The sequence below is a fragment of the Montipora capricornis genome, chromosome 3, assembly GCF_036669925.1.
Source record: "Montipora capricornis isolate CH-2021 chromosome 3, ASM3666992v2, whole genome shotgun sequence".
NCBI classification, from domain to species: domain Eukaryota; kingdom Metazoa; phylum Cnidaria; class Anthozoa; order Scleractinia; family Acroporidae; genus Montipora; species Montipora capricornis.
This window is the reverse complement of record NC_090885.1, coordinates 37486948-37499884: the sequence shown is the minus strand read 5'-3', so window position 1 is coordinate 37499884 and position 12937 is coordinate 37486948. Positions and strand designations below refer to the sequence as shown.

Sequence of the window (12937 nt, the reverse complement as noted above, 5' to 3'; positions counted from 1 at the left end):
CGAAAAATTAATTTTGATGCACCTGAGAGTCAAGAAGGTACTGCGTGTTTAGGATCAGAGACCTGCAGTGAAGATTATCTCAGGCACTTACAACATGGTGAGCCAAATGGAGCTGGTAAAGATGAATGGCATTCAAAGAGATGTGTTATCATGGGCTGCTCATTTTATATCAGCAGTAATACTTCTGGACCCCAAAACTGCTCAACTATGCCATTGGATATTGCAGGGCCCAATGATTCCTTTAGAAGCCACCAAATTACTTAAAGCAATAACTAACATTATAGTTTTTATGTTGTAAGTTGTCCTGAATTACCAGGGGCTGAAGTTGAAAAAGACCTCTAAGAAGAAAGAACAAAGCGCTACAGTCCCAAAGGACGTCTATTGTTACCGCTATTGTTTTCTTGAAACTGGTGCCCAGCTTGAATTCCGTTGGCATTTTCCTCAGGACCCAAGCTTTTATGATAACCGCTGATTATTGGTCATGCAAGCGAAGAAATGACACAGAACAGGCAACCCAAGCTCAAGGTTTTTTTCCGATAAAAAAGGGATTTTTATGTTTCCCATATTTCTTACACTGGATGCAAGTACAACGAAGGAACAACTGATCACCTGAAAAGTCTGACAAAAATCAAATTTAATTCAAGAACACTAAATAATTACTGAAAATGTCATTGTCATGCAGTTTATTACTACATTGTATCTATACTGACGTTCATTCAATTGGAGCATTTGGTGTTTCATATCATACCATTATAAGTTTATTTTCTGGCAACAAAAGATCAGTTAAAGAAAGTCACGGTAATGTTTGTACATGTACATTATGAATAAAACAAATTTTCCGAACAAAATAGCTTTCAATGTCTACTCTATAGAAATTATTTACCGAGAGACAAACACTCGACATTCACTTGACAACTTTTATTGTTTAAATTGCATATCCTATATATTGCACGTTTTATTGTCTTTTCATCAGAGGAGAAAGAGGGAAGGAAAATTAGACGTCCTGCAAGTGCCCTTTTTTATAAGCTCTTCACTAGACCTAAAAGTTACTATGCCAAATCCTCATGAATGAGTTAATTTACGAGTGCAGTGTGCCCTATAAATAATCTCCGTCACAAATGTCCAACATTTTGCTTGCGAATAGACATCGGGCCACCATATAAGTTGAAACTCTCTTGTACGAGACCACTCACCCTCTTCGCATTTAAGAAGACTTCTTGATTCGATCAGTGCTTGTCGTTCCCCAATGACTGCCAGCACGTTGCCCAACTAAAGCCAGTAAACGTGGAAGCTCGTATCTCCTCATTGTGACGAAAATAGGCCCTCTCTTTTAGTGATTACTGCTGTTAAATTAAACAAATCCGCAAGCCTGGCAATGTCGTATGAATTGTAATCGAGTGCAAAGGCATGTATGACATCTTATTTTAATGGAGGGTATGTTGCCGGCTGGCTTTTAAAAAGGGTAGGCAGCAACATTGCATTTACTTTTGTTGTGAAATGAGGAGTTAAACACTAACGTAGCCTGCCTGGCTGAAATGTGTGACATGATGACGAGAAAATAATATAAACAGACATGGGACGATTCACATGAAGAATTAATTAACTCTTTCGGGTTCTACTGTTACTATTTTTATTCCCGTGTCATCCTGCACTACGTGATCTCGTTCTTCATAATGACTTTAAGGAAAGGTTACGGTGTTATTATTATTGATGTGTGGTTTGGGATCATGTTGCTTTTTCACACCTTCATTCCCAGACTGTGAGAAAAAGTATTCTTGGAATTTAACCTTACGTTCAAAATTCTTTGATGGGCCGCGCAAAAATTTGGCCGGCTCTGGCTCCTCATGTTACAGAGAAGAAATGAAGTTTTCCTTTTCATGCTATTAATAATTTTGTTGTTTCCTTGAATAGGGTGTAATTGTTCGGCTTTGGGCCTTAAAAAGGGTATCAGTTTCCACTTTTTTAGTCCTTAAATAGGGTCAGAACCTTCGCGGCACACCCCTATCCAAAATTCCCTGTGAAGCAATAGACAAAAATGAAAAGATGCACGTGCAGAGCATGCAAAGCTATTGCTTTTACTCACTAAATATGCAAATTTGTGACATTCAAGTTGCTGTCGCCGTTGTCATTGCTAAAAGGGAGTTTAAGATTCCACGATGGCTACGGCGATGAAAATGGCACTTCAAAATATGAGTTTGAGCTATTCTAAGTATTTCATGATTATTCCATCTTGTTCATATTATACAATGTGGGCGAAGTGTCCTATAACTGGATTGGTAAGGACGGATTTGAAGTAAAGAGTGAGACTAACAGATTCACCCTAGTTTGTCCACGTTGTCGTCAACCTAAAATTTGGTCATTTCACGTTGTAGTTTTGGCTAGTACGGGAGAGAAATGTTCAAAAAAGTGTGCCGCACGTGCAGCACGAGAATTTTGGTTCTTTTAACCAATAATATTACTGCTTTTTGACGTTGCCGAAGCCGTAGCCTTCGTCGTTTATTAAGGCGCGTTTACACGACAGACGAAAAATGGCACGGGTCCGATAAAAAGTGGAACGGTTCCAATCATTTTCGTAAAGAAACAATGAACTTTTATCCGTTCTTTACTAAAATCAATGGAACCGTTCCACTTTTTATCGGACCCGTGCCATTTTTCCTCTGTCGTGTAAACGCGCCTTTAAACTCCTTTAAGCCTCTAATGATCGACGACATCGGGGACGACATCCAGTTGCTCTGGTCAAAGTAGTAAACGTAGGATGAATGTATGGAACGCGCTATGGCGAACATGTGAAGATTCAAACAAGCAGGCTGTGATGACACAAAATTTATCGACCAATTTGGAAAACCGTAACGCAAATTTCCCGTTTACTCGAGAAATGAACACGACCTTGACTTCTTGCGGAGACATTTCGATTGTGTCAGATCATTCATGAAATGAACGACGCTTCCTGATCATAAAAGAAGTTGTAAGTGGACGGCGATATGTCGTCCGCGTTAATTTCTGTCTTCACGAAAGAAAAAAGAGAGAATATTTCATGAAAAAACTCCAACTCACCGAGCCAATCCTGCTACTAGTGTATCCTGCCCATGCACTCCGAGAGACAAGTAACTAATTATAATTTAAATACACTATAATAGGGAATACATGAAGTATCTAGAGACTAGTTACTTTTATAACCGCTGACGCAAAAAATGGTTCAATTTCGTCCTTTAAGATGGCGGCCACGTCGCCTTCCGTACCACAGCTTTTCACGGAATTAGATCGGTTTGGGAAGGATGGGAATTTTCAAAAAGCGCATAAGATTGCCAATAAAAGTAAGTAAACCTAGACATATTACGTACGTAAGTCAAGTTTAATGATTCATCATCTGTGCCTTGTTCTGTTTGTAGTTTTACAGGAGAAACCAGACGACAAAGACGCATTTCATTGTAAGGTGGTCTCTCTGATTCACCAATCTTGCTTTCTTGAGGCTATAGATGTCATCAATTCTGCAACTAAGAAAGGGTAAGTTTCATCCTTGTGTTCTCCACCGTCAGCTGAAAGGGCTTTGAGTGATTCAGACCATGGATCGATAACAAAGTACATATCATTGTACAGACAGAAGGCAAGCTATTTGGCGACTGATTATTCCATCTTGTTTATATTATACAATATGGGCGAAGTGTCCTATAACTGGATTGGTACGGACGGATTTGAAGTAAAGAGTGAGACTGAAAGATTCACTGTGGTCTGAATCTGCTGAGACATTGAATTCGCTAATATACAGATTTAGCCAAGCCTGAAAGCGGAGCTCCCTGGTTATTTATTCTTACTGCCTGTAGGGTTAGGCCTGGGTCGCATTACCGTCTAATTTTTATTTTGGCTGGGTTAGGGTCAGTCAGTCACACAGGCAATCTCACAACCGGCAAATAAACATTTCCCGCGAACTAACCATGCGGCGGAACAGAACAGCCCTGTTGTTTTCACCTATTCAACAAGAACAAAATCAACTGCTTGCTGCTTTGCTTTTGCTGATGGAAAGATGGATAAATAGCTAGAACAGATTGCTTGCTGCTGCCTTGAGAGCACGAAATTGCCGTTTGCGGCAATTACAACGAGCGCCATATGCATGGTCACTTCCACGTCCCATTGAATCTTGGTTTGAAATGCACTATCACGATCTCACCATCCCAGAAGATTTTTTCGCAGCAGCTGCAAATGAATAGCGCAACCTTCAATACGGTTCTTGACATATTAGGTGCTAGAATTGTGCGACAAAACTCGTGATTTTCGATCTTGTTTGTCTCATGCTAAAGTACTTGCTATTGGACTACATCGTTTGGCTCATGGAAATTCCTATCTAACAATCGGCCCGACCTTCAATGTTGGTAAATCAACAATCAATGTTGGTAAATCAATGCAATACTGGTCAGCGGATACCTTGTTTTGACAGGTGTCAATTGTTCAAAAGATGGTTGTCCAATATCAAAGATGTATGCTGTAAACTAGCATGATACTGGTCACATTGGTATACATGGAGGAGTAGACGTACGGACGGTTGATGATGTCATGGTTATAAAACCAAAATTTCTTGCATCCATGGGTTACCATATTTTGTTAACTGTGGTGCTCTGCGCGCACGCCTTTGCTATACGCAGAGCTCCGCTAAAATACCCGGACACCATCTAGTTTTTTGTTATAGATTGGTAGTCTTCAGATATAAAAGCTTATATTGTGAAAGCGAGTTCTAAATTATGAAAGAAAACCACATTACTACAGTGCGACGTGCCTTACTGTGGCCACCTAACAAAGTTTTTTACAAATTGTCCGGCAATCAGTGTGTGTGAATTTGATTGACAGTCACGCCTCCTTGCAAAATTCACACAGTTGTCATTTGAATACCGTTGCATGGGTTGTTGAGTTGATGTATAATTTACAAGTAATTGTCAAATGTGAAATTATTTTGTTGGGTGGCCACGGTAAGGTGCGTTGCACTGTAAGTGAACCTCCATACTATAGATGAAAATAACCTGTATCTTCTCTATTTCTAGATAATAAATTAGCCCCCATTAAAATACCTAAGTGACTGACAAACAGAACGCAAAGGCAGTGCTCTCCAATAAACAGGGAAGCAGGGGTGGTGCTTTGGTTGAGTACGTTGGTTCTCTACTCTGCTTCAATGGGTTTTTCTCCGGGTATTCTTTTTTCCCCTCTCCACAAAAACCAAAATATACCACAAGACAAGGAGTTATCAACATAAAACAATACCTGTAAGTTACCCTGAGAAAATATTGGTACCTGTAGTTTTGCATTGCCAGTTTTTTTTGTTTTCTGCTTGAACTTTTTTTTTTCAAAATGCATTGCAAAATTTTGGTGTGTATTATACATGGGCGCATAATATTATACATCTAAAATGTCTCTTAATGCAACAGAGGTGTTTAAATTCACATCTTCACAGGAACAAGAATTGCATCGTCGGTTTGTGTGTGGCCTTGTTGCAATAGGTCCTGAGTTCGATTCCTGGATCTTGCATCCTTATCTCGACTTCTTTCCTTTCAGTGTAGCTTAAGTAGCTTTAAATACCCTTAAAACGGAGTACTGATGGAGAGTGGGTGGGGGGGGGGGAGGGGGGGAATAAAATGAGTGCACTGTCAACCCTCGGGTTTGTTAGTTGAATTACATGTACTGTTATGAGTTATCAACCTTGAGGACATTCACGCCCAAAAAGGTCCCACATGCAGATTTTTTTAAAACTTGCCATGCAGAAAGGTAATGATCTACTTTTGCCAAAAAGGCAAAAAAAGTGGGGGGTCACCGTGCTCGTTTTCGAGATCATGAGGTGCACTTTTAGAAGATTGCGTTCTTTTAAGACGATCTTAGCTTACAACTGTCAGCAATAAAAAAGATACATGAGTGAAATTTGGATCAGGTAAACGTACCCAATTCAACATAACTAATATAACTAAACCAACTTGTGCAGCTGATGTCTTTTTCTGAGGTGAAATAGACCTTGGAAAACGATACATATTAGTCTAAGAAAGAAAACTTTGGTCGCACGCGAGCATAAAAGGCGAAATATTTGTAACTTCTCGCGTACAGATTTTTTTTTTGTTTTTTGTTAAAATGGACAAAACCAGGAAAGGAAGTGATCTACGGAAAGAAAAATTGGGATCACCGAGCATTCAAGACATTTACCAACTGACTGTTACGCCATTGCATGACATTTCCAAGAAAACCTGGGGCCACAGCTATCCCATGATGCCACATGCTTTCATGTTCCATTCTTGTGGAAAATCTTTGCGCCTTTAGCATCGTGTTTACCTTCGTGGTCTGTGATGCAGGACGTGTGCTGAACAAGTAGCCTGAACAGGCACCTTGCTTGATTCATCCTCACTTTCTTGTAAATTTGATCTCAGCTGGAATCAATAATTTATTTATTTGTGTGGTCTTGAAAAAGTGACTTGGGCTACTAACTTTTAATGTTGGAAGCCTGAAGGGCTCCAGAAAAATTTTCTTGGGCAGCATCCTTGGTATGACTAAGAGACCAAGTCACTGAGTCAAGATGTATGAGGTTAACCCATTGACTCCTGGGGGTTCCACATTGACGATTAAAATCATTTGGCATTAGACAGAGTAAAATACTAAGTATAGCCAGTTTGGGGGTGAATGGGTTAATGGGACAGTAAAGTTCACTTATACTACATGTATTTCGAACTTGGGTTATTCATTTGAAGTCTTTTCACTATTAGCTAATAATTTTGGAATTCCATGCTTACATGTATTTCGCTTCTAAATACACTGTAACAAAGTTAAACTGCAAAGCTACTTTTATGTGACTCGTCACTGAAATGAAAAGTACTGATTTTCTCGTTTTCTCCACAGTATAGACATTGAACTTCAGTTTGAGAAAGCTTACAGCCTTTATCGCCTTAATAAAATTCAGCAGGCTCTTGATACACTAAATGCAATTGAGGAACCTAAACAGTGCGAAAAGGAACTGAAGGCTCAAGTGGTAAGGCATACAGTACATTGTGTACTTTATGTAGATAAATTATCTTGAAAGAAAGTCCTTATCATTACAATGTACATGTACATGTGTGAAGCTAAAAGGGAAAGATCAGTATGAAATAGAATTTAAAAACCTTGCTACACGTACATGTACTCACAATGTTCTTTGTTTGGGGCTGCTTAGTACACAAAAACTGCAGTGTACTGTAGTTGCCAATGCCTTCACTTCATGACCTTATTTTTTTCTATGAACTTGCATGTATGAGAGGACAGGTAAACTAGATCTTTTACATGTACATGTATATCTTAAATCAGTCCCTTAATGAGTATAAACAGTTTCCAAAACAAATGAATGAAGGGGGTAGTTTCTAAAGAAACTGTGGTGCTGCGTCGGTGGGGAAGTAGTGCAAAACTTGTCTTTTCATTGTTAACACTAGCAAGATATCGGGACCTAAGCAATCTGTTTATTGCATAACCTGTACGCTATGCAATAAATTATACATTGGCGAGACAGGTACACGACTAGGTGACCGATTCCGCAAACACCTTTGTGAATGACAAAGATGCATCTAAGCCAGTCGCTCGTCATTTTAATCTCCCTAACCACTCCAAAAAACACATGGCTATCTGCGGCCTTTCCCTACATCTAGGTACAACAGAAAGCCGCAATAATCTGGAACAAAAATTAATCTTCCAAATCGGCACCCTTAATCCTCACGGTATTAACGAACGCTTTTCATTTAACTAATATATTCCTATTTTTCACGTTGCCATGTTACCACCAATGGCGTAGCTCCTACTCTACTATAAAAACTACACATAACCCATAATTCCTTGATTCGCTCTGATGAAGGGCTAACGCTTGAAACATCAGCTTTTAGAATCTCCTTATGGTGGCCAATTTACATTATCAACTTTGTTGATAAAACCAAATTTTTGTATACTAGTTTCCAAAACAGTCTGTCTTGTTCTGAATCAATTTCATTCTGTTACATAACACCTACACTGTACTGTAAAGGCAGTCATGCATCAAGTCAAGTATTTCCAAATTTGTACTCAGGGTACAGTGAGTGGCCTTGATCAAAAACAAAAATTAATGGGGGTGGAAGAGTGGGCTTGAGTTACTCAGAATAATTGCAGCAACAAAAATATTTTTACTCTCTCTGATGTACATGTATGTATATATTATTATTATTAGTTGTATCGACTTGAAGACTACAGAGCATGTTTGAAGTTGTACAAAGATTTGATCAAGAATTCTCAGGTAATCACTGTTAGGTAATACAGCTGTACATGTAACATTGCTGTTGTGTTAACAATACAAAAAGAGCTTTAAATCTCCGAGATACGACACTGGATGCTTCCTTAGCTCCTTCCTTGACTCCCATCTTTGTCTCTTGGTTTAATTCTTTGAATTGATTTTCTTGAGGTTCTTGGCGTTCGAAAATCCCACTTCTTGACACCATGTACTTGTAATGTTTGTTCAGACCTGAATGGCTCAGCTTGAATTACAACACTATAACTTGTGGAGAACGCACGCCATGTTGATTTTCCACCGCACTTTTATGTGGATGGGCAACCCAATATTACATTACACAGACCATGCAGTACCACTCAGAACTAAGCGGACGACCAAATGCGTTTCAAACGAGTCTTCAACTAGTTTGCGTTTGACTTTGAGCAACGCGTTTGCGTTCTAAAAACACAATGAAAAGGTGTGAAAATGAATGACAAAAGCCAAACGTGTTGAAAAGAAACTAGTTTGCAAACGCGTTGGTTTTATTTTCAATGCATTGATTCTTCATTCTCAACGCGGTGTCAACGTGTTTGATGGTTTGGTTTGCTTATCTTTGAGCAGTACTGTATTTGGCGGTAGGTTAATTTTTAACCAAACTAGGTCATTTGTTTTCAACCTGCATGTACTGGTAGATCAAGACAATACATGTACATGTAGTTGTTTCAACGTACAATAATTATTAGATGTAGCTCAATTTGGGGCAGGAACAAAACACAGGTCACAGGTCATTGTTTTATTGGTAAAACAATGACCTGTGACCTGTGTGTTGTACCTGCCCCAAACTGAACTCAGGTGGAAACAAGTTGAAAGTTGAAACAATCCCGACACCACTGTTGAGACAATTACAGAAAATAATGCCATGACAATTAATTTTTGATCTTGCCAAATATATGATACCTTTCTTTCCCCCTCCCCCTATGCAATGTTGTTTTCTGTCTAATTTTCCTTGCTAAATATAATTATTTCTCCTTGAAGGAGCACCAACATTGATTAGGGAGGGGAGGGGGGTGCATGTAATCGTACATTGGCTGCAAAAAAGGATGCATAATCGATTTGTCTCGAGAGGTTTTGTCAGGGATTGTAGGTTAAAACAAAATGACCTAGTTTGGTTGCAATTTAACGTAAGGAACAAAATGACCTGCAACATTAACACTAGGGATGATAAGAGAAAGATGACTTCTTAATTTCGTAGTAGAAGATTGTAAAGAAAAGAGATCATTAATATACTTACGTGCACAACTGTGCATCGATTTATAAATTAGTATCAACATGTCATGGATTCTTCCGTTATATAAAGATGTATGATTCATTTGTTCAAGTAGCTGATCATAAGCACTATTAAAATCATTTTTAAAAGAAATAACAGGCTTCTCTCATTAAGTTTTTCTGGTTTTTCACTCCCAGGAGTCAATTAATGCATGCTTACTGTATCTACACTGTCTACATGTATGTATCATGCTCAAAGTTAATAAGAACTGATATGAATAGACTGTATTCATAAATGGCGGTTTAGAAATTATTCTTTTGTCTTTGTGCTAATCATCCTAACTAGTCTTACTTTGGAACAAAAATTCTTTTGAATTTTGCTCGTGTTTATGAGGCTACAGTTGTAGTTAGGATGATTAGCATAAAGACAAAGGAATAATTTCTTAGCTGCCATTTATGAATACGGTCTATAGTGGATTAAATTTTGGCATTAATGTTGTTCCCTCAAATAGCATCTGACTAACCAAATGAACAAGAATATTGTGTGAAGAGATCAAATAAATTATATCATATGCTCTTTGTAGGATGAATATGGAGATGAAAGAGAAACTAATCTGGCTGCTGTCATTGCTGCTGCTGCACAGTGGAGAGGAATGAGAATGGTAAAGGATCAAGAATCACTATGTACAACAAGGGTTTTCTTCCACAATTTTTTACTTACCGATTATCATGACTGTGGTTACACACTTAACTTGTTCAGTAATCCATGTAAGGTGTACTCTATGTTAAGCTAATTAATCAGCTCAAAGAGGTATGTTTACTGTCCTTCTACATGTACATGTTCCAGTAATCAGCAAACTCTCCTTTGACTTATGCTATTTTTGCTCACATGGCCACACACTGTACACCGTTAACTTTTTTGAGATACAAGGTATCACTGCCACGCTGGCCAGCAATTTAATTGAACCACAAATATGTACAGGTAGTTCTAAGAATTTTAAGGCTCAATGTACAAAATCACTGCATATACACATACAGCACTGTACATGTAACTGGTTCCTTGCATGTAGGTACAGTAAGTTATTTTGCTGTACACTGTCATGTTTCACCCAGTTTCCAGTTGTTAAAAGCACATTCCCACTAAGCACGGGATAAATCGCTATCAATTGAGTAATTCAATAATAATGGTCTTGCTACATGTAGATATTAAAACCTTTATTACATTGTAGGTGCATAGTGTTGTATTGTGACAGTTATAGCATTCCATTAATTTGGTGTTTTGTCTTCATCAGGATGACCTTGGCTTACGAGAGGATACTTACGAACTGTGTTACAACTCAGCCTGTCTTTTATTAGGTGAAAATGACATTGAAGCAGCTGAGTCCAAGTTAAAGAAAGCAGAAGGTATTGAAAAGGATATTTCTTGTACCTCATTGATATCATACTCATTTTTATCTCCCTTTTAACATTTTTCCGGTTTGTCTACATGTATATGTAGTTTACTCATCTTGGGTACATGTAAATCTTGAGTGAATGTTTTTGAAACAAAAAGCTGGTCATTAGAGAAAATGTGAGCTAAATTTGAGGGTTTAACCAGCCATCCTTTCCTGTGTGGCACATAGACTGGCATTTTTTTATATGGCAAAAAGCATAATTTCTAATATTACAATGTAGTATACACTGTACATTAGAGAGCCAATACTGCTTTAAAAAATTTTTGGCCACTTTCTTTCATATTTTTAATCTCTTTTTGCCAAACTCGCATTTTGTCTGGCTTAAGGACGTTCGCGCTAATTGTTTGTGCGCAACGTTACTGCGCAGGTAACGCGACTGTAATATGTCACGCATTACTTCGAGCATTAGTGACTTCGAGCATCGGTTTTACGATGAGGCACCTACACGAACGTTGTGAGGAACATAAATTTAATTCATCCAGCATCAAGAAACATTTCACTAATAAACACGATTGTTTGCCTGATAACATCAATCAGCACTTTAAGGTCTTACGAAAATGTAAGACTAAACATGACTGTTTAATTTATGAAATGTTATACATTAGGGAATTGTCACCCTCTCTTAATGTCCAAAGTGACTCAATCAAGGCAAAGTTATTTGTATAACATTCTTTTTAACACCAAGTATGTAAATTATGCTTTCCATCTATTTAAACTCTAGCACTTGTATTTATTTATTTATCACTTGATAATGGAGTTACGATGACTTCGAAACGTCGTGAAAATATAAATCTTGTCAGTTTCATTTGTTTTTCTTTATTAGTGAAGTTGAGGTTTTAAAACCTTTGCAAAAACCGTGGACGATAAGTCTTGCACAGTGTTGGATCAGAGAAGATCGTGATCAGTGAAAATTGATCTAAAATATTTATGAAAGTCAAGTACTTGAAGTAGACTACTGCACGACTGATATTCGCGAGGTTTTATCAGTCGTGCACTAGTCTACTTGACTTTCATACAAGTTTTTCAAGCATCAGTCAAAATAACATGGCGACAAAAACGCCGAGGAAAAAATTCCAGGCCGGCAAAAGAATGGCACATTTATTTCCGAATCATCATGAAACTTCAAAGAGAAGTGAGCGGGAGGATGGAAAAGCTCTGGAAAAGGTAGCTGATCGAGTAGACTAGTGGCTGAAAGTTTGGAAAACTCGAGGACGAACCGTTGCGTAAATTTAATGGGGCTGTTTCTTTTTAATGTTTTTATTACCCTACGAACTTAAGTTCAAAGTGAGTGCATGTTTTTAAAGTTCTTTTCCTTTACTTTCGTGAAAATTGAGCAGTATTTTCGTCCTCGTCTGCTTGAATAGTGCGGACCTGCGTGGAAACAATCAGCGATTGAATTTCACAAAAAATACACTCCAGAGGATGAGTATGACGGCAATGGAGAGATATTATACAAAACACCAACCAAATGAAGATGACCCCTGCTTAAAACTTCGTTGCTATGCTCGAGAAAGGTTTTTTTTTCGGTAAAAACCTTTCATCTCTTCAACGATCGATCCTCTCTTGGGTTCCAGTCCTTGCCCGACAGGTCACGCAAAAGCGTGACAAACGAACTTTTCCAAGAGCTTTGCAAAATCACATCGATTTTACTCGTTCAGATCATCGGTGACCCCTATTTTTTTAATCATGAATCACTTATTTTACTTACTATCTACAAAATATGATGAAATGAAAAAATTCTCACCGTAAGAAGTTATCTTTTTTTAACATTTTCTTTCCTCCTGCCATCGAATTCTGGTAGTGGTTGCAACGGATAGAGCTTACGAAAACGCTCGTCGAGGATGAACTCTACTGTTTACCACATCCCTAGCGGCATACAATTATCTAAAAATCTCACTCCTAAAAACCTATGCACGGAAACTTTCACTCCAACAGTTTATTTTTATGATTTTCGATGGATGAGCAGATGAGCCTACATCTCGCTATTATGACT

General features: G+C 38.2%; 2 protein-coding genes across 5 annotated transcripts in view; one reads left to right on the top strand and one right to left on the bottom strand.

Annotated features, from left to right (window-relative positions):
• LOC138043047 (tropomyosin Lep s 1.0101-like) overlaps positions 1 to 3117 on the bottom strand; it is a 33289-nt gene extending 30172 nt beyond the window's left edge. For 3 of the 4 annotated variants that reach the window (XR_011131177.1, XR_011131178.1, XM_068889154.1), the window contains exons 1-2: positions 3055 to 3117; positions 1194 to 1343 (exon numbers count right to left, since the gene is read on the bottom strand). The gene's annotated coding sequence lies outside the window, so the exon portion shown is untranslated. The remainder of the gene's footprint in view (positions 1 to 1193; positions 1344 to 3054) is intronic. The other variant, XM_068889155.1, reaches the window with a different exon arrangement.
• A 74-nt stretch (positions 3118 to 3191) lies between these two features.
• The window catches only part of LOC138043044 (signal recognition particle subunit SRP72-like), a 32623-nt gene continuing 22877 nt past the window's right edge, over positions 3192 to 12937 (top strand). Inside the window, exons 1-6 of the mRNA XM_068889153.1 lie at positions 3192 to 3314; positions 3390 to 3504; positions 6862 to 6991; positions 8186 to 8251; positions 10075 to 10152; positions 10783 to 10894. Coding sequence (XP_068745254.1) covers positions 3215 to 3314; positions 3390 to 3504; positions 6862 to 6991; positions 8186 to 8251; positions 10075 to 10152; positions 10783 to 10894 — 601 coding nt within the window. The 5' untranslated portion in view covers positions 3192 to 3214. The remainder of the gene's footprint in view (positions 3315 to 3389; positions 3505 to 6861; positions 6992 to 8185; positions 8252 to 10074; positions 10153 to 10782; positions 10895 to 12937) is intronic.